The 23,048-nt window shown below is 36.9% G+C and overlaps 1 protein-coding gene across 20 annotated transcripts in view; it reads right to left on the bottom strand.

Moving 5' to 3' along the window:
• LOC100619412 (contactin-4) overlaps nucleotides 1–23,048 on the bottom strand; it is a 1,170,520-nt gene that overhangs the window by 223,927 nt on the left and 923,545 nt on the right. For all 20 annotated transcript variants that reach the window (XM_007500110.3, XM_007500117.3, XM_056804538.1 and 17 more), the window contains one exon: nucleotides 8,583–8,780. In XM_007500110.3, the coding sequence (XP_007500172.1) occupies nucleotides 8,583–8,780 (198 nt within the window). The remainder of the gene's footprint in view (nucleotides 1–8,582; nucleotides 8,781–23,048) is intronic.

The raw sequence follows: 23,048 nt of genomic DNA, 5'->3' as shown, positions 1-23,048 counted from the left end.
ATGATAAAGTGGTTTGTCCAGGATCACACAGCTAGTTGTTAGTGGAGGGAAGGAAACATGCATTTTTTAAGTGTACCAAACTATTGTAGGAAGCAGAATTTGAACTCAGTCAGAATTTGAACCAGATCTTTCTGACTATACTTTATTACTATTTTCTTGTTAGATCTAAGATACTATGAAACATTTCTTTAATCTAACCAGAACTTACACTGAAATAGTCATTATATGCCTCTTACTGTGCTGTATGTTATTGAAAGAAAGAGGAAGGAAGAAAGAGAGACAAAGAGGAAGAAAGAATGAAAGAAAGGAAGAAAGAAAAAAGAAAGAAAGAAAGAAAGAAAGAAAGAAAGAAAGAAAGAAAGAAAGAAAGAAAGAAAGAAAGAAAGAAAGAAAGAAAGAAAGAAAGAAAGAAAGAAAGAAAGAAAGAAAGAAAGAAAGAAAGAAAGAAAAAGAAATAATGGAAGGGAAGGAAAAAAGAAAGAAAGAAAGAAAGAAAGAAAGAAAGAAAGAAAGAAAGAAAGAAAGAAAGAAAGAAAGAAAGAAAGAAAGAAAGAAAGAAAGAAAGAAAGAAAGAAAGAAAGAAAGAAAGAAAGAAAGAAAGAAAGAAAGAAAGAAAGAAAGAAAGAAAGAAAGGAAGAAAGAAAGAAAGAAAGAAAGAAAGAAAGGAAGGAAGGAAGGAAGGAAGGAATGAAGGAAGGAAGGAAGAAAGAAAAAGAAATAATGGAAGGGAAGGAAGGAAGAAAGATAAGGAAAGAACAAAAGAAAGAAAGAAATCAAAGGAGGAAGGAAGGAGGGAGGGAAGGAGGAAAGAAAAGAGGAAGGAAGGAAGAAGGGAAGAAGAAAAGAGAAAAGGAGGGCAGTAAGAAAGAAGGGAAGAAGGGAAAAAAGGAAGGCAAGAAAGAGAAATAGCTGCTGCCCTCAAGAAACTTATACTATAATGGTATGATGTAGTGAATAAATATATAGACAATCAATAGGAATAAGAATAGAAGTAATTTTGGGGAAAGAGCATTAGCAATGGTGATAGTATGTATCAGAGGTGGTGTTTCTTACTATCTCTGTCATAAAATATAGTTGTCTTTCTGTCCAAGACTATACTTAGAGTTGACTTTTAAATACAGAATCACAGTAAACCAAATAGAGGAACCTATGGGTCGCTTAAGATAAGTAGCACTGTTTTCACTTTGGGCCTATTGTCTGACTTCCTCTAGTTCTTGCTCCACTGGGATCACTATGTCCATCATTTAAACACTTTTGGTTGAAAAGAAAAATAAAGAACTACTACAATGGCAGTGACTTAACCAACCAAGGGAATTTAGCTCATTAGGCTGTGTCTGTACATCCCAAAGGCAGTGAAATGCTGATATGATTAACCAGATAATTCAGACCACACAACACTTCCCATTGATCATCTTAAAACAAAATGTAGGATTAGAGATGTAAGGTATCAAGGTGATTGCCTCAGTCCTCCACTCATTTGACCTGTATAGATCTAGACAAGTCAATAAGTGTTTATGTATTGCTTACTATGTGCCAGGCATTGTGCTAATTGCTAAAGAGACCAAGGTAAGAGCATAATCCCTGCTGTCAAGGATTTTATATTCTAATGGGGGAGACACCATGTAAACAAAGTAGGTAGAGAGGCAAGAAGTATACAAAGAAAAAAGAAAGGAGTCTTGGAGGGGAAGGCACTAGGAGTTGGGAGGATGGGAAAAGGCTCTAAGACTAGGTGAATTTGAGTTGAACATTAAAGGAAGTCAGCAGGGAAAGATAAAGGAGAGCATTCCAGGTGTGGGGAACAACTTATGCAAAGTCACAGAGAAGGGAGATAGTGTGGTATTAAAAAACCTGAAAGATAAGTCATTGTTTCTGGAAATGTGCAGTACATGGAAGGAAATATAGCAGAAGAAGAGAGGAAAAGCAAAAAGGGCCCAGGTTTTTAAAAGCTTTAAATGCAACACAGAAGAATTTATATCAGTAGACTTGTTCTCAAAAAAACTAGACATATGATTATAGATTCTTGGATCCTGTTGTCACCAAAGTATAGCTTTTAACCAGCATATTTCACCTTTGTTGCATATCCACCCTCCATTTGTATTTTCCCATCCTCCTCCCTCCCATAGCCAAGAACTAATTAGAAATCCTATTTTGTGCTTAGTAACCTACTTTGAATTTGAGTTTTATGTACTGTAACTTAAATGGAAAAGGCATATTACAGATTTTCCCCAGGAAACACACAAGGGGATTAGGAAAGAATGGGGCACTAATTGCTGAAGGATGAGATTCGTAGCCTCCTAATATCATGACAAAATAGTCTAATGAAAATCATTCATCACATCTATGAAAATATATTGGACAAGTCAATATAAATCCAAAAACCAAGTGGAAAAAAAGTCAGAAGTGGCCTATTGCCAATGTAAGGATGACTTGACCGTTTGCATGTCACTAAATTTTTCTTTCTTCTGTTTTTTGACATTGCATGCCCTGCTGTGGCATCTCTCATCAGCTGCATCTTGGTGCATCAAAGTCAATATTTCATTATACTGTTATGACCTGACACACTGAAATGGAAAATACCACTGAACAGACATCTTGGTGCAAAGGCATTTGGGGGAAGAGCTTGGAAGAGCTGTATTTTAAAATGATTACTTACAAAGTGCCAGTGGAGCACATCTTTAGAAATAGTCTATTAATACTTGAGGTTTAAAGGGAGTGTGCCACTTCTTACAAAATTGGTAGCTTGCCTCCTTTTTTCTTTAACTCGACAAAGCTTTTCGGAGTTGGAAGGCACTTATTTAAATTGAAGATATATAATAAACACTATATTTCATTACAAATAAGTGGGGAAAGCTATTTGGCCTTGATGCAGTGTAGCTTACTTACTTCACTTACTAGGCTAAGAGGCTCCTAATAGATACCTTTTCTTAGTGCTTGACTATCTAGGTTCTTGGTGACTTATTTATTTTGTTTGGTCTAAGCTGTCAAACTTTAGGAATCTCTAACTCTTGACTAGATACTCAATACAAATCCCTTGAATAAAAGTGAATGGTGAAGATTTTAACTGTGCTTCATGTGACATTAAACTTTACATCAGAGAAAGCAACAAGATGATCACCATGTCATATCCAGGAGTAAGAATGCTTGTGTGTATAGAGAGCAAATAGGAAATCAATCTGTTATTTCATTGGCACAGAGAACTAATAGGTGAGAAAATATTATTTCCTCTAACGATGTAAATCTGTGTCTTCTTTCACATTTAGAGTTTGGAGAGATACTGAGAAATTGTGACTTGCTAAGCATTATAAAGCTAGTATATAATCCCACAGCAGTGGGATTTGAACCCAGATTTCCTTGGCTTTGGAGTCTTGAGTTTAGGACAAAATTACTACTAATTTTGAGTCTGCCCTAAGAAGTAGAGGGCTTCCCTCACAGTATAGGTCTTCAAGCAGACATAGATGCCTTTTATTGGGGATATTATAGAAAGCATTTTTGGGTAGGCACAGAAAGTACTAGATAAATTTGCACATGCCTTCCAACTTAGAAGAAGCTTGGCAGCACAGTGGATAGAGTTCAGAACTCAGAATCAGAAAGACTTAAGTTCTGATACTACCTTAAATACTTCCTAACTGTGTGACCACTTCCCCCTCTCTTTGAGAAGTTTTTTATCTGTAAAATGTGGATAATAAAGCACCTACACTATAGGTTTCTTGGGCAGATCAAATGAGTAAATAAACCTTAAAGTCTCATATAAATGGGAGCTATTATTATTACTATTATTATTTCAACTAAGAAATTTTCTGAATGTTATGTTCTTAATAGCTAGGTATTTTTAGATCATTAAACTTTGTTATCACAGTTGAAATTCATTTTCAAAATTCTTCAATGTGAATTATAATATGGAGTCAAATCTTGGCTTTGATATTAAACTCATGTTGGGGGGAGCCCATTTATCTTTGAGAAATTTCTGATCCTCAGGACATTTCCCCTAATATCAAAAATTAATTTCCTTGTTTGAAATTTCCATCCTGTGCTCCTTGTTCTGTCTGCTGAGGCCAAGCTGTACAAGTTGAATCTCTCATTCACTCTTTTTTATTTTTTCATTCACATTTAAAAATTTATTTTTTATTGTCATTCCGAACACTCTTCCATATTGGTCATGGTGGACCCTTATACCCATTAGATGCTGAAAGTATCCCTGAGATACGCTGATGGGTGAGTTAATATTTGTGACCATGTCCTCACTTTCAAAGGGACTTTGTGTTAATATTGACTAGAAAGTCTCTTGGCATTTTTGATATTTCTTCATATAAAGGAAATGTTCCCTTTCCTTTCATCTACTGCTCTCTCACTAAGGGTACACTGAAATATTAGGCACCATCATGTTCCTTGATCCAGCATAGCCAGCTTCGTCTGAGGAGTGGGCAAATGTTGATGCTGAGCCCAAGTATACAAACTTGTTTCATTTTTGCCAAGGTGTGATGAGTTGTAATTGCCAGCTATTTTCCCTTCAAATTATAATTGCTGCTATGCACTTTTCAAAACACTTTTCTCAGATGTATCTTATGAAATAAGTTATGTAGATATTATTAACCCCCATTTTATAGAGGAAGAAATGGAGGTTTGGTGAGCTTCTGTGACATTCTCCTGTTACTTACTCTCTCAGTGTTGAAAGGGTTTAGCAACTATCACTTAAAAAGGAGGTGCTAACCTACACTGATAGTTTCCTCCTCCAGGAGTTCCCAACACCAACAAAATCACAGTTCTAGTCCTTAGTGATCTTGTCTGGTTTCTTTACCCCATTGGGTTTAAAGGCTCCTGTATGACTTGCTCTGCTCACTGCACAGCCACAGTTTAAAAATTCCATCTTGCCCTCTTGAATAATGGCATCTTGGCTTTCTCCCCTACCAACATCTCAACGCTGCCTCTTAGTCTCAGGATCTCTGTTCTGAAGTTAGCAAGCTATCATAATTGGTCAGGTCTATGATCCATTCAGCTGATTATTCTGTCACCAACAGAGGCCTCAAGGGATGTGTGTGGGAAGTCTGGGTTCACAGATTCATAAGGTTTTAGAGTTAAAGGCATCTAAGCCAACCTCCTGCCCAGTGCAAGAATATTCCTCTGTTACATGCTTGGGTCTCCTGATATCAAGTTTAAAGATTAACTATTGCCAAGCTTCTTGTGGACTTGGGCCATGTACCCCCTTGCTTAAGCCTTATGACTGCATCCATAATCATTTGGAATATTCATTTAAAAGAACTGGTCCAAGTGTCATTTGACCACAGACTACCTGTTACTACAATCTTGCTGATTCCATTTTCAAGTGCTGTAGAATTGTGAACAAGGCAGTCATCCAGATAATTTTGGTTTTGAAACCTTATTCAGGGAAGTAAATGCTAAATTACATTGAACTAATTAGCTGAAAAATTGCTCAACTGTCCACTGTATTTTGCTTAGACATGGTCTAAGCAGGAGGTAAAAATAGGGAAGATTCTCGTCTGTTTTTCAATCTCTACCCATTCCATTCTAGCCACCCTCCTCCACTTTCAAGGTGACGGAATTCCTAAAACACAAGTAGAACTATGTCATTCCCTCACTTAATAAGCTCCAGTGACTCTATTATCATTAGGATGAAATAGAAACTCTTTTGTCATTTATACAACCTTTTCTCAGCTATGCCTTTCTAGCTTTATTCTACACTAGTACTCTTATTCACTCCTAGTGAAGTGAAATCACAGACCAGTCAAGCTGGCCTGGTTTTCATTCAGACATTGCATTCTGCCTCTCTTTGACATTCCTTTGCATGGCCTGAATACACTTCCCCTTCATTTCTACCTAGTATAGCTCCTAGTTCAAGCATCACATTCTACCTGTGGGACAAACCTAATGTCTTATGTCTGCTTCCTGACCCTGGAAGCTCCTTGTATCTACTTTGTACCTATCTGGCATCCTAGAGGCAGTGCTTCCCAAAGGACAGATCCATCCTTGAAACCAGAATGACCTGTCTGCAAGTTTTGCCTTTTATCCACACTAGCTGGATAAGACACTGAACCCCTTGGTGCTCTTGGAAACTCTCCAAGAATAGACAATGCAGGCTGGATCAGTAGGGTGTCACCCGTTTTCCCCTATATTGAGGGTCCACAAATTATGGGCAATGGGCCAAGTTCAACCCACTGTTTTTGTGCAGCCCATGGGCTGCATTTTTTAATAGAAAAAGCATTCTTAGCTCATTGGACATATATAAATAAGAGGTGGGATAGATTTTGGCTTACAGGCTATAGTCTGTCAATCCCTGCCCTTAACCAATGAAATTACAGGTCCAATCTCTACCCTTCTATTACAGATATCTATACCTATACATGATGTCTATAAGGTTCTGGAAAATGATGAAGATTTCATTTTTGTTTTTGTAGTCTGAGTTCTTAGAACTGTTTTTGGTGCATTTGCTGTTCAGTCATGTCTAACTCTATGTGACCCTGTTTAGTGTTTTCTTGGCAAAGATACTGAAGTGGTTTGCCATTTCCTTCTACAGATCATTTTATAGAAGAAGAAACAGAGGCAAACAGGCTTATGTGATGTACTTTGGACAAGAGAGATACAATATACACTGCAAGGACTGCAGGAGGAAATGGAACTTTGGCTGACAATGGGGGATGGGACTGGAACCTCCAGCTAAGGAAAGGAGATGGACAGTTGAGAAGAGTTCTTGTTCCTTCTGAACTGAGAGGGGAAAGAGCAACCTTGCTTAGCTTAGCCTGCTATAATGCCTCAAATGATCTGAAGAGACCCATATTGGCCATCTTTCCTCAAAAGAAGTGGATAGAGACCTTTTCCCTTTGGGGAAGGCAAGAGACTATCCATCCAGAAGATTTCCCACCAATATCTTCAAAGCTGTATCTCTATCTCAGGAAATTAATCCAGCCTGATTCCATAATGGTCCTCAGGGACAAAGGTCCTCAGACTTGAGCCCTCAACTTCTGAAGGGAATTGTTAATTTTTTATGGTTGTACTGAAATATTTAATTTGTGGTTGCCAGGGATTTAATTTCTAAATCCCAAAATGAATTACTAAAGTAAATGGAATTACTGGTAGTTTAATTACAATAGAGGGAAGATATTAAGGAAGAGCAAAAAGGGGAGAGAGAGGGAGAGAGAGCTCTGGCATCCTCTGAGCTAGGTAGAAATTCTAAGCCCCAGCCAGGGGAAAGGAGTTTCAAGATAATGGGCCTTTCTCAGAGGTTGACACCTCCAGAAGGGCAAGGAACTAAGTCAGCCTTTGAACTCATTAGAGTGACTATCTAAAAGTAAAGCAGTCTGAGGTCTCCTGCACAAGCTCCTCCAGGGGTCCAGTTCCACAGCCAAGTGTCTTTACTCCAAGTCTGAGTGTCTGTCTTCCAGTCTTTCCTCAAGTGTCTGTCTTCCAATCTCTCCTCCAAGTGACTCTTCTTCATTCTTGATTCTTGATTGCCTCCTGTGTGTCCTTGTTTCCTCTTTTTAAAGACTTTTTTCTCTTGTGTCACCTCCCCTAAATTTTTATGTCTTCCAATCACAGCAGACACTCTTCTTCAGGACAACCCACTCAGTCTATGAAATGGGTGTTCACACCTTTTGTGGTTAGTTATACCTTTTGTGGTTAGTTAACACTTTTTTGGTTAGTTAACACATTTTTTTATTGTTAATTAACAGCTTTTTGAAGTTAAAATGGGTAGATCTACTTTAAATACTGAGAACACTTTGAGGATTAAAATCTAAAGATAGACAGGGGATTACAGTTTAATCTTCACAATAAAGGAAGAGCTAAGTACCTTCATTGTTACAATGAGGAGAGAGTCAAATCCAATCTTCAGAGTTTAGGTTGAACTCAGAAACAGGGACTTTCTGTTTTCCCCTTTTCTAACCTAATCTCCAACCAATAAATAGATCTTATAAATTACAGAACTAAACATCTCATTCTTCAAGTGTAGTGAGGGGATCAAATATAATAATCATCCAGAGAAGAGAACAGAAATCAGCGATTGAAGGGGATTTTCTCTTAGCCTTCAGCTCTGAACATAGATCCAACTTCACCTTCTCTGAGACAGCTCTGTCTGGGAGAGGAAGTAGTGCTTCTATTTATTTGTTCCCTCCCTTTCAGAGACCTGTCAAGCTTTGGTTCTTGATCCCCCTCTAGTATAGTACCCAGGGTCATACATCTCATAAATGTCCAAGGTCTGACTTGAACTTAGATTTTCCTATCTCTGGGGCAGAGGCTCTGTCCACTGTGTCTCCTACCTGCTTCATTTTAATAACCCTTTGTATATTGACTGATTAATGTTTCTCTATGTTCACATTCTTTTTTTTATTGTGATGAACACTTAGGTGATAGGCATTTCAAATGCCTATAATTTCAATGGAATATAACTTGCATATGCTTCCTTCCTTCATTATAAAGTGATAACATAAAAGGAAACACTCTGCTTGCCCACAAATAAAATAGCATTAGTCATTTTGGCATGAAAATATCAGTCATCTTTTATGCAGTCACTCTGTGATAGGAATACACCATTATTGGTCAAAGAGTAAATTAAAACTAGGCAAAGAACTCACCATCGTTCCTCAGTATTAAAGGTGTAGGAGGTCCTAGCACTTTGTGGTTTGTGACTGTGTTGGTCACTACACAGGTATAATTCCCAACATCTGATTTTTCCACTTTGGCAATGTATAGGTTTCCGGTCTCTTGAGAAACAAAGCGCCTGTTATCTTGGTAGGATGGATATTCATTGAAGATCCAGGCATAGCTCAGTTCTGAAAACAATGGTATTATCATTACACACATGATTCTTGGTAATGGAAATTCTTACTCTGAGAAACAATCAAGATAGAATTACAGACTACTCTTAAAAAAGTAGACCTTTACATCAATCTTCTACATAAGCAGCAAAAAGAAACATCAGCATACCAAATTATTCAAATAGTTCTCTGGTCCCCCAGACATGAAACTAGGGCAGGTAACTGGCACTTTGATACAGGGCATCAAATTTAAAGGTTACTTATAACAAACAACACAGAAATAATAAAACAACAAATAGTATGAATAATTGTTCAAATTGGAAGGTATCAGTTGGTAAGATGGGGTGGACTGCTACCCAAACCGAACTACTCCCATCCTAAGCAATCTCCTCATTCATAATCTTATATTTGGTTCTTCTCCTACCTCTGTGACAGCTCCTTCCCAGTATTTTTTTTTCTGGTTCATTATCTTTATCAAGCTGCCTAACAGTGGATATACTTAAAGATTTTGCCATCAGTTTTTATATGCCTCTTTGTATTTATATAAATATGTATATTTAAACATAAACACATATCAATTATATATGTATATATAAATATACACATGTATATACACACATATACTTGTACATATTTATATATCTTGGAGTATACCCCAAGGTTTTTTAATGTATGTGTCTATATATGTATATGTTTATATCTATATACCCACATATAAACACTTTCTCACTTAGTGATCTCATCAGTTCCCATGAGTTTATTTATTAACTTTTTTGCAAATGATTTTCAGTTCTTTCTTTTTTTCTCCATTTTTCTCCCCTCCTTCCTTCCTCCCTCCCTCCCTCCCTTGTTCCTTCCTTCCTTTTTTCCTTCCTTCTTTGCTTCCTTTTTTCCTCCCTCTCTCTGTCCCTTTTTCCTCCCTCTCTCTGTCCCTTTTTCTTCTTTCTTTCTTTCTTTCTTTCTTTCTTTCTTTCTTTCTTTCTTTCTTTCTTTCTTTCTTTCTTTCTTTCTTTCTTTCTTTCTTTCTTTCTTTCTTTCTTTCTTTCTTTCTTTCTTTCTTTCCTCCCTTCCCTTCCCTTCCCTTCCCTTCCCTTCCCTTCCCTTCCCTTCCCTTCCCTTCCCTTCCCTTCCCTTCCCTTCCCTTCCCTTCCCTTCCCTTCCCTTTCCTCCTTCCTTCCTTCCTTCCTTCCTTCCTTCCTTCCTTCCTTCCTTCCTTCCTTCCTTCCTTCCTTCCTTCCTTCCTTCCTTCCTTCCTTCCTTCCTTCCTTCCTTCCTTCCTTCCTTCCTTCCTCAACAGATCAATCTATCTGTTATCTATCACCTTTTTTTTCTCTTGAGGTTCAGTCTTGCATCTTCAAATACTCACTGGACATTTTAAACACAATGTCCAAAAGGCCTCTCAAACTCATCCAAAAGACACTCATTATCTTTCTTTCAACAATTATCCTTCCAATCATCAAGATTCACAATATCAGTGTCACCCTATGCTCCTCCTTCTAGTCTCATATTTGTTTCTACCTCCACATCACCTTTCTAATTTATGTATACTTCTTTCAACTCACTATAGTGGAGGTCTTTCTAACTTATCTAGAAGACTGGAACAGATGCTCAATTGACCTCCCTGTCTCAGTACTCTTCCACTCCAATTTATCCTGTTCCTTGCTATAAAGGTGGTTTTTCAAAAGTGCAGATATGACCATATTATTCCCCTATTCAATAAACAATAATGCTTCTTATCACCTTTAAGATCAGCTTATTTTATTTTTTGTTAGATTCGTAGAGCAACCATCATAGTGCCCAATATCCAGCAAATATCAAGTATTTCTTGATTGATACTGGTGTTCTAGGAGCAGAAAAAGTCCTGGCTCTAAAAACATAGGTTCACATGCTGCCTCTTATACTTGCTACATATATGATCTTGGGTTAGTCTCTTAAATTCTGGGTTTTGATTTCCTCAGCTATAAAATGAGAAGGCCCTGCTAGATGAAGTCTAAGGCCTTTTACAGCTCTTGATCTATAATGATCTTGTACTTTATCTCTCTGCCTGAACCTTCTGCCCATCCTCCTTAACTGAAGGTGTCCTTCATGAAGATTCTCTGTGGTTTGTAATACTTATCTTTGAGACCAAATATTCTAATAATTACTCAGCCCCCAAAATATCGAGGCAATAGTCCAACACATAAATATAACTTATTAAAGTCATTAAGTGTTTTCAAATTTCTTCTGATCTGCCTAAATATAATACCTGGCCTCAAGAAGTCTTTGCTCTTTTCAACTTACTATGGCCATTCAACCTTTTTGTAGAGATCTTTAAGAAGTCAACTAATCCATTTCATTTTACAGATAATAAGGCTCAAAATTTAAAACACTCAACAAAGTCAAATATCTGGGAATAATCAGGTCTATTAGCATTTTTCAAACTTTATCAGGTTACTTCTTTCACTCAGATAAATCCTTGCTTGCTGTGAATGAGCAGATATTTGTTTGTGCTGCAATTGACCTATTTTCACGACCATTTTAAGCTCTAGTTTTCTGATAGCTATTTTCCCAATGAAAATATTATACTTTGCTGGCAATTTTATTATGATTGATTGGGTTTAGATATTTTCTTGAGATGTTTGGATGTAGGAAGACAAGAGTGTCAATGGGGTTTGTAACATAGTGAGCATACATGAAAATCTGCAGTTACTTTTCAAGTTTCCATATGTAAAAAGAAATAAGATGGCTTTTTGTTAATCTGTATAAAAGGCCATTATAGCTGAGTTGAAGAAAATGATGACCAAGAGGTTAACTTATTTTCCAGAGTAAGCTGATTCCAAGAAACTCTAAAATCTCATCAGCTCAGAGCCCATCACCTCTCAAGTCCAAATATTTAAAAGTGTGAGAAGTGTTATAATTATCATTGGCCAACCATCAATGACCAACAAGTCTTGCAGAATTTCTCTTCAAGAGTAACTTGGTATATACAGCAAGAAGACAAGTCATTTCAGAATACAAAGATTGGATTAATGTTGTTCCTCTCTATAATTTTCTCTCAGAGAACATAAAGGCATCATATGTTCTTGAAGAAAGGTAATCAGAAAGATCATTTTTATAAGAGGAATTGAGTTTTAATCCTTCAATGCATTGCACAGTTGTAATTGACCTTAAGAACTGCAAGTACTCCAGAAAAGATTTTCCACCTTATGGTATGCCACCATTTGCCTACAACGGGAGGTTGCATAGATTGCTTTCCCCTTTTAACTGTATTGTAATATTTCCACATGCTCTATTTTAAGCAGATATAATTATGTTTATGGGAGAATAGCTAATCACTTTATTTACACATGTGCATCTAATTATAAGAAACCCCATGCTGATGTCAAGAGGATGCTCAAAGTAAATAAGTTAGAGCTTATCAGCAAGCTTGCTACTTCTTTGAGAATCCAAACATTCAATGAAACTACTCATATTAGTATATAGTGAAAAGTATGACAATAAAACGATTATTGGACATAAAATAGACATATCTCTTAATCAATTTGGCAAGTGAATTGGATAAAATTGGTCCTCTCACAGTACCTCTTGTTGGTGGGTCACTTACTAAAGAGTTTATGAGAGACACTTTGTTGCCATTAAGATGTTCTTTGTTGGTTAATCTAACTACTGAAATGGACCCAGGAGACTAAAAATAAAAGACCGAGAAGCATGAAAGTGGTGTCAAGACTTTTCTGAATACCTCACTGGGTTCCATCCTTAAGAGAGCAAAATCCTCGTTGGTTGACTGCAGATATGATGTACAAACCCATTGGATAACATGAAAACATGATAATTTTGAGGCCAAATTGTAGTCAGCATAATAAATGTATAAGCATCTAGGTTGCATAGGAGATGCAATGTAGGAACTGGTTACAGGAAGACCTGATTTCAAATCCAGACTGAGACACTACCAAGGTCAAGTCAACTAACATCTTTCAGCCTCAGTTTCCTAATGTGTAAAATGAAGATAATAAGAGCATCTGCTACCTAGAGTTGCTGTGAGGATAAAATAATGTAATATTTATAAATCATGTTGAAGACTTTTAAGAGTTACCATCATCATCATCATCATCATCATCCTCATAATCACCATCATCATTATTGTCATCATCTTTATCTTTATTTAGTCTGGAAGAGACCTAAACGTTCATCTTATCCTGCCCCTCATTTAGTGGATGAGGAAACTGAGACCTAGAGACATTCGCTGACTTGTTTAAGTTCATATAGGTACTTAAGTAACAGAGATAAGATTTAAATTCAGGTCCTGTCTAACATGTCACACAATATGCCAAGATAAGGTCAAAATGGGTACATGATGTAGGCATAGAGGAAGATAATATAAGAAAATCAGGAGAGTATGGAATACCTTTGGATAAGGGAATAGTTTATGAGAAAATGATATAAGGAGCATTACTGGTAGTAAAATTACTAATTTTGATTACATTAAATAAAAAGCTTTGACACACAGGAATTCAATGCAGTTAGGATTAGAAGGAAAGCAGGCACTGGGGAATTTTTTTATAGCAAGTTGCTCTGAAAAAGGCCTCATTTCTCAAATATGTAGAGAACTGAGTCAAGTCTATAAGAAAAAGGAGTCATTCTCCAATTGATAAATGGTCAAAGGATATGAATAGGCAGTTTTCAGAAAAATAAATTAAAGTTATTTATAGTTATATTTTTAAGTGGTCTAAATCACTGCTGGTTTAGAGAAAAGCACAATCCAAGTTACCACTTCAAATCAATTAGATTAACTAAAAGACAGAAAAGGGAAATTATGGCTGTTGGAAGAGATATTTAAAAATTAGGAAACTAATACACTGTTGGTGGAGTTGTGAACTGATCCTGCCATTCTAGGAAGCTGTTTGGAACCATGCCCAAAGGTCTATAAAACCATGCATACCTTTTGACCTAGAAATACTACTACTAGGTCTATATGCCAAAGAGATAAAAGAAAAATGAAAAGAATCTATCTATACAAAAATATTGATAGCAAACAAGAAGGTTTCAGAAAAACCTGGAAATACTTATAGGAATTGATATAAAGCAAAGTGAGAAGAACCAGGAGAATATTGTACAGAGTAACAGCAATATTGTAAGGATGATCAACTATAAATGACTTGGCTATTTTTAGCAATACAATAATCCAAGAATTCTGAAGAACTTCTGATGAAAAATGCTATCTGCCTCCAGAGAAAGAATTGACTATCTGAATGGAGTTAGGATCATACTTTTTAAAATTTTTTTCTTAGGATTTTTTCTTTTGGAATATAGCTAATATGGAAAAATACTTTGCATGACTATGTATGGATAGTCTTGCTTGCCAGACAGAGAAGGAAGAAGGAGAGGAGAGAAGGAGGAAGAAGGAGAGAATTCAGAACTCAAAATTAAGAAAAATGAATGCTTTAAAAACTGTTCTTATAATTGGAAAAAATAAAATATTTAAAATATATTAAAAAAACAGAAATTTGGGTCCTATAAATCCAGTATCAGTATTCTTCACACTACGCCTCCAACACAGAATTAGATGCTGGGCTCATTGTTGGGAATAACCTGCCAAGATGCATTATTGCCAAAACTAAACAATCTTAAATTCATGGGATTCTTGGACCATGTGTTAAAAAAACATAACCACAGAACTATTATTTTGGATCTAGGACAGTCATAAATAATTACTAGGGAGGATACTCTTTTCCTTCTTTTCCCTCTCCACTAAATTTGGTCTGCCAGAGGTAATCTAGAATAGAGAGGCAGGAAGGGCGCCTAATAGGAGACACCTAGAACCCATCTACAGGGGCGGGGTCATTTCCCCAAACTTCCTCTCCATTCTTTTCTGCTCCCAGGTGAACACTGACCCCCCCCAACTCTATCGTTGTAGAATGGAATCCAGAATCCCTCTTCTACTCTGTTCTTCATCCCATTAAATGCTTCCTAATGATATTGTCAGGCTCTTCCCTTCCCTACAAAACAGGTATGGTTGCTGCCATTTTTCAGATGAGCTGAGAGTAACCAACTATAGTTTTTAAAATAAGATAAAGAATCACCAGAACTTACCATATGCCTAATCACTGTATTCTAAGGTCCTCCAAACTTAACATTGCTTTGATGATCATTATACTTATTAATTATCATGATATTTGTGTATTATTATTATTATTATGAGAGCTCTAGAGTCATTGCCATCTGCGGTACCAGTTATCTTAGAAATTTTGACTTGCAATCCTATACATACATGTTGTCTCCCCCAGTTGAAATGTGAGCTCCTTGAGAACAGAGACTTTCTCATTTTTCTCTTTTTATTCCCAATGCTTAGCATTGCACTTGGAATATAGTAAGAACTTTTTTTTTTCATTCATTTTGATACAGAATGCAGGGAAAGGGGAATTTAACTGGACAAGGACAGTTGAATTACTACATATCCACAGTGGTATAAAGAGGGATCAGATGAGATTATATACATACACTTATATATATATATATACATTAATATATATATATAATAAAATTTACTTACTTAATTCTCATTATTCATAAACAAAAGAGCTTGAAGGATCAAACTGGACTAGATAGATAGGGAAAGGAACTGGACCTATAATATATAATTTAAAAAATCCTTATCTTTCCTCTTAGAATCAATATTGTGTTTTGATCCCAAGTCAGAAGAGCAGTAAAAGATAAGCAATAGGGGTCAAGTGACTTGCCTAGGGTCACACAGCTAGGAAGTATCTGTGGTCACATTTGAATTCAAAACGTCCTCTTTCTAGACCTGGCTTTCTATCTACTGAGCCACCTAGCTGCCCTCTGGAACTAAAATTTCATTGGATCCTGGGCGAGAACACTCCCTCCACAGAACCTTCTTTACAACCTATGGGTCTTTAGAGAGTAGCCTGGGGCCATGGTATCAAACTCAGACAGTGTATCCTTGCAGGCTGTATATTGACTTAGAAAATGATGAATTAATATTATCTATGGTATTTTGTTATTTCTATATATTTTATTAGACATTTCCCATTTATATTTTAATTAGACTCCTTGGGGGCCTGTGGATGATGAATTGGCACCTTTGGTAAAAAGTGTTGGTTTTGCCCATGAAGCCAGTATGTATCTGAAACAGGATTCCAACCCTGACCTTGCTGGTTCTGAGGCTGATCTGAACCATTAAGTGATGGCATCTCAGATCTATAGGTGATAAGTCCATAATGTGGGAAAGGAGGAGGCATCACTAATAATTTTTTTTACAGGTTGAATCCACACAAAGAACTTGAGATTAGGTTGATTAGGTTCCTTTTCCATTCCTCTCCTTTAGAGAAGTGATTGGCGAGTCCTTGTGTTTCTCTCCATGAAGGAGATCTTGTAGGTGGACATCCTGGGGATCAGGCTATGGGATTCAAACCCAGGTTTCCTGACTCACAAATTAATTCAACAGTCTATCTTCCATCTCTGGAACTAGAAAACATTTAGACCACTGCTTCTGAAACTGGGATCTGTGAACTTGTTTAAAAAATATCATAACAATATTTTAGTTTGATTGGTTTCCTTTGTGATCTACATATTTATTTTATGCATTAAAAAAGACTTCTCTAGGATGCCAAAGGGAGCCATGGCATCAAACAAGCTCAGAATGCCTGCTCCAAACCAATGCTCCCTTTTTCCAGATATGTAACTCCAGGCCAAGAAATGTTTAATGATTAAGCTTAAGGCCTACAAGTGGCCAAAGTGACAGCTAGAACCCAAGTTCCTAAACTCCAGCACTAGTGCTCTTTCTTCATTGGTATCATGAGGTTAAATTTATTCCTATGTTTTATGATATTTATTTGAAGTGGAAGTGGGTGTTCTACTGTAAGCTTTTTCTGCAACTATTGCTATAATCATATGACTTTTATTGTTTTTATTATTAATATTGAAAGCTTTTTAAAAAATAACATGAGCAAAGTTATAATACATCAGAGCATTGGATTGCATCAAAAAATGCTATCAAATTTCTGCAAAGTTGAACAAAGAATCAGAGAGTAAATTCTCTTGTGTTGAAACACAGAAATATATCTAATACTCTGTTTTATTTCCCGAGGGACTTCAATGCAATATTTATACTTATTCAAACTTGACAGATTTCTTTTGATAAGTTTTCACATACTAATTGCTCTAGAAGTAACAGGCAGTGCTTGTCCCAGAGGCAATTTATAACAACTGAGTAAACAGACACTTGAGTACAGGATGAAATGGCTATTGGTGCTTCAGATGCCTGATTGAAAAAAAATGATGGTGGTGATGACAAGATGCCCACCAGGGCAAAGGGTCTTCTCAAAGCAAGTGATAGCTTCCTACTTTGTTTCTTCTGAATTCTTTGAGAGCTAAACTTAAAATTCCACTTTATAATGGATTTTGTTTCCCAAGTCCTGGTAAAGGACATTATATTTGTTTTAAAAAGAGAAAAAATTTAAGATCTCTAGATTTAGAGCACTACTCACTGAGCAAAGTCACCCTGTGACCATTACCATCTGGATTTATTTTAGCCAAAAATATATCATATACCTACTGTGTGCTTAGGAGACATGTGGGCAAATCACCATTAGAGGTTGAGGATATGAAAGACTAGGAACAGCTGTGTGTCCAAGGCTGTGTGTGGAAGCATTCATCTGTTTGAAGCTGTCAGTTATTCACCAGGCTTACTTAAGGATCATAAGACCATAGTCATAAGACCATAGATTTAGGGATCAAAAGGATTTAGGGATTATTTAAGAATCATAGGATCAAGGCATTAGAGATGGGAAGGACCTGAGGGACCAGTTCTTTCATTTTACAGATAAGGAAGCTGAGGCCCAGCATGGTTAAATGATTTCCCTAAGATTTTAAAGTGTTTGCAAGAAGGATCTATATCCAAGTCCTCTGGCTCCAAAATCAAGATTTCTCCCACTCTATTATGCTGCTTCCCTTGCAGTCATTAAATCTAATTTCATTTTATGGAGAAGTAAACAAATCCAGAAAAGCTAAGTATCCTGCCTATGTCACAAGTGGCAGAGCCAGGATTTCAATTCAGGCCATTGACTTGACATCTAATCCTTTTTCTACTGCGCCATGCTGTTGCCGAGACTGGTGTTGGTCATCTCGGTGTTTGGAAACTGACCTGAAGATATATCTGAGGAAAGAGAATAAATGGAAAGCTAGGGTTGTTGTGGAGAGTGGGTTTGGATGGGGGACCATTGGTTCCAATGCTTGGGTGCATGAAGGTATGGAGTGGGAAGAATGATTTAGGAGGACTGAGTCCATCATATAGGGAGAGACAAGCAATATGAGAGAGAGAGCAAACCAAGAGGAAAGAATTCATTGTTCTCTCTTTATCATTTTCTTTGAAAACATTCCTTGTTTAAGGATGGTTTTCTAGGAAGGGGGTCTTCATTACCCTTTAGGTTGCATTTCTGAACTTTCTCTACAATCTCCTCACTTTGCTTTTTCTGCTTTCCTTTATGTGTTGCCTTCCCTCATTAGAGTATAAGCTCTTTTTGAGGGCAGGATTGTCTTTCTTGTTTATATTTGTATTTCCAGTATTTAGCATGGTAGGGTAGCTAAATGGTACAGGGTATAGAGTGCTGGGCTAGAAGTTAGGAAAACCCATCTTCCTGCATTCAAATCTTGCCCCAGACACTTAATAGCTATGTGACCTTGGGCAAGGCACTTAACCCTGTTTGCCTTAGGTTCCTCATCTGTAAAATGAGCTGGTTAAGGACATGGCAAATCATTTCCAATATCTTTGCCAAGGAAAGTCCAAATGGGGTAACAAAGAGTTGGACATGACCAAAACAACTGAAGAACAACAACTTAGCACAATGCCTGGTGTATATTAAGCACTTAAATGCTTGGTGACTTGATAAAGGAGGATATTTAAGTGGTGTAAAGACAAAATATATTAGTAATGCAGATATATGTGTGTATATATGAATATACATCATATATGTATTTAAATACTTTTAAAACAAAAGAGAGTAGAGGAAGCAGCACATCTTGTGTCTAAGAATGAGTTCTAGGCTAACTAGGGTGCTGGGTGGGCTCCTGTTCTTCATAAGGTCCTACCCTGAAAGGGAGTGGAGTCAAAGGGCTGTTGAAATAGAATGAATGAAAGCATTTCAATGCCCCATTCCCACCATACAATAATTTATACCAGCATGGAAACTGAAAAAGAGAGTTCAGCTTCTCCCACCAATCTGAACTAGGCATTTCCCGAGTCCTTCAAGGCTCTGCAGTGGGAGGCAAAGTGGAACTTAGAACTGAACTTTCCCTGTTCCACTAAAGTGGAACTTTAGAGCTGAAAAAGTGAATGGTGGCAACATGGCTGAGTTCCATGCTCAATGGCTATGACTTACATACCTATAAGAGTCTTATTTATAATTCTGCTATGTGAACTACCTTAGGCTAAGTCATACCCTAATGAGAGAATAGGTGAGGTATGAAGTCTAAAATATTTCCCTTAAATTGCTGGGTTTTGAAAATAAGTACTACTACTATTACTACTACTACTACTACTACTACTACTACTACTACTACTACTACTACTACTACTACTACTACTACTACTACTATTACTAATCATAGCCTCCTAGTGTGGAATGACCTCCTGGAATCCTTGCTGCTTTGGGGATAGTGGATGAGAAAGAAGAAGGGAAAGTACTGAACTGGTGGATCCCTTTGGGTTGGGGCTTCTAAGCTATAGAAAGGTAAACTGAAGAGGTGTCCATACTAAGTGCTGCATCCAAACATTGAGCCCCAAAGGGTGTGGGACACAAGATGCTTATTAAGAGGCAAACTGACCCATTACAGAAAAGGTCAAAATGCTTATGCCAATCAGCAGTAATATCAGGCTCATGACTTCCCATTGTACTTCCAGCCTGGGTAAAATAGGAAGACCTAATCTCAAATGATGATGATGATGATGATGATGATGATGATGATGATGATGATGATGATGATGATGATGATGATGATACTATTACTAATATCACAGGGCATTTATATTGTTCTTTAAGGTCTACAAAGCACTCATTTGAACTTTTCATCAATCTTTTAAATGAGTTGCTATTATTAGCCCCATTTTTCGGAAAACTGAGGCGCAGAGAAGTTAGACAATTCATCACTTAGGAATTGTTTGTGGTGGCATTCGATTCATGTGTTCCTGATACAAAGTCCGGGGTTCCTTTCACTAACAGCATGCCACTTCTCAATATACTTAATGTGAAGCTCATAAGATAGAGACTGGACCTGTTATTGCACTGGACTAGGGAGCTCCTGATGGGAAAATCCCTCTATAAATGTGGATCTGAGACTTCTCTGAAATTTATGGGAACTCACTAGAGCTATTTGAGTTTAAATGACTTGCCCAGGACCTCACAGCCAATATGTTTTATAAGTGAAACTTGAGCTCAGGTCTTTACTCAGAGGCCAGCTCTCTAAGAACTTTTCCACGTAGCCACTCATATATATATACTCATCAATTTAAAGTTGAAAGCCTCCTTAGAGGACGTCTAGTCCAAACCCTTTCCTTTATAGAGGAGAAAAATAAGTTCCAGGGAGGTTAAATGTCTTGGTTAAAATTATGCATCTCATTAAAAAAGAGATAGAATCTGAACCAAAGCCCTTTGAGGCCACATTCATCACCCTGCCTAATGCTTTTGGTTAGAAAAATAATTGTTATTTCATATATCATGATATATAATACTACCAAACCAGCACACCATCTAGTCTCTCTCCTTGCCATTAATAGTGTACTTGTCACCAGTGTAATATATAAAATGCTAATGTATTTACAGACTTAAAGGCATAAATAGAACAACTTTCCACAAAGAGAGAACCTCAGATTAACATACACGCATATGTACATGCATATTTTACGAAGTAGTGGGAATATTATGGCCAAATTGTAAATGAAATAATTTTGACCCTCCCTCTTTTGGTTAACTTAATGCATAAAAAATCTCTGGTCTTCTAATAAAAAAAAAGTGATACTGTATCATGTATATAACTTGTAGAGCTTTTTATGTTGCTTAATACTGCCATTTTAAAGTTGAGTTTGCTTTTTAAGAATCACTATGGTGTGTTGAATGTTAAAAAGGAAACAGGAGGAGGGAGTAGAGAGGGGAAAGGATCACCCACAGAGTTGGGAGACTCAGATTTAAGTATGAGATATGACATCTGTTAGCTATGTGATATCAGGTACAAGTAAGTCATTTAACCTCTATTAGCCTCAGTTTCCCAATCTACTGAGCTGTTCTTATACTACTGAACTCAGAATTATTGTGATAAACTTGCTCCCTAAACCTTAATGCCCTATATAAATGTGATAATAATAAGAATACTCATTTTCCTTCTCTCATCTTGATTTCTCATCCTTCCCTAATTATATAAATTTTGTAGGATGGCAATAAAACATTTTAAGATAAGTTTTGTTGATATATTTTATTTTTCACATCTCCAAAATATCTCCCAGTATCCCTTCCTCTTCTCATTTCCACAGAATGGCAAAAAGTTTTAAGTTTAGGTACACTGATAATAAATTCATACAAGTATTTGTTATATCTTTATCTGTTTAACTGAGAGGGGGTGGAAAGAGGGAGGAAGGGATGGAGAAAGAGAGAGAAAAAAATACTTTTCTACCTAATTCTTCAAATATTTGCTGACCCAAATCTGATAGTCAGCCTGGAGGCAGAGGACAGTAATTAGGACCAGCAAGGCTTTGAAGGACCAGTAGAAAATGGAGAGATGTCATTCTCAAGTTCAATAATTCAGCAAACATTTATAAGGGCAAGCTATGGGGGAGGCAAAGACAAAATTAACAAATTTCTGCACTTGAGGTGCTTGCATTCTGCATAGGCAGGGATTATTATCCTGGAGTTCACAAACTTCTTGATAAGAGTGGGAATGACATCGTTTTGGCTTTTTTTTCACAGACCTATAACTGAAATTTGGCATTTCCTCCATTATTATCTTAAGCCATTAATGCTCAAACTACATTAAGACTTCTGGGATATTCTGTACAATCAACAAAGCATTATTCTGAAACAGTGCCCATAGGTTTCAGAAAACTATGAAAGGGCTCTGTGACACAATAAAGATCAATGATCCCTGTATTAGAGAGATACAGTATGCATGCAGGGTAAGTGAATATATAGCATGCACAAAGTAAATTCAAAGTAGTCTTAGGACACAGGGAGCACCAACTCCTGAGAGGAAGACTCGAAGGGCTCCAATGCTCACAGTTTCATGAGATCATTCAGAAGTAGCTTCAAGGCTGGTATCGGTTGAATGGATGGTGAGAGGCTGACATGAGAGTTATGATTATGGGAATATGAAGAGAGAACTATTGGTTGAATTGAGAGAGTTCCCATTGTATATATGGAGTAAGATTGGATAGAGAGAGAATTGAGTCCTTGGTGAAAGTGATTACACTAGGGGGTTGGGGGGGGGGAGAGTAAATGAATCAATGATACCCTGCATTGAATTAGGAGAGAGACTGTTTATGGCAGTAGGAGAGTCACCTGGTCCTAGTGTCCCTTTCTTAAACGGGGAAGAAAAGGCAATGTCGTGGAAATGATGAAAGAAAGTTATGAATTCTAGCTTACATGTCCAATTTGCTGTGGTCCATCTAGTTCTATTTGGGGTAGAATGGCAGGGAGACCTCTTTGGCAATAAATAAGGATTCAACAAGTTTCTCACATCTGGAGAGAAGAAAATCCAAATTTATTATTTATAAAACCAAAAAATAGCCCTCTGAGACCATAGAATTTAGATGATGGAACCAAAACCTGAAGGTGGAATCAGGATAGGCAATAGAGTGTACACTGTGTAATCACACCTAAAATAAGAATATTCTTGACAAACTAAAAAAAAAAGTGATCCAAAACAGGATGATGAGAAAGATCACATGGAACTGATGTAAAAATTATTTCTTTTCTTGAAGATAGTCAAGGTGACTCTAGATTGTTAAGCATTGGAGATCATCTATACAAAGATCCCTTCAATGAGAAGTCAATTAATGAAAGATAGAGGAATGCACTTTTCTTTGCTACTCCACTAACCACTTCAATCAATGTCAGGTTCAAATTTAAAACAGAAAAAAGCCGTGTCATGGGCTTTTTAATGAGAAGATCACATATTAACAAAAGTTACTTTTCCAACTATTTAAATATCTAACTCTAAGGCTCAGTGAATAGAACATCAGGGGCAAAATCAGAAAGTCCTGAGTTCAAATACAGCCTCAGAGATGTATTAGCAATACAATCC

Source organism: Monodelphis domestica, chromosome 7 (genome assembly GCF_027887165.1).
Source record: "Monodelphis domestica isolate mMonDom1 chromosome 7, mMonDom1.pri, whole genome shotgun sequence".
Lineage (NCBI taxonomy): Eukaryota > Metazoa > Chordata > Mammalia > Didelphimorphia > Didelphidae > Monodelphis > Monodelphis domestica.
This window is presented reverse-complemented; position numbering and strand designations above follow the sequence as displayed.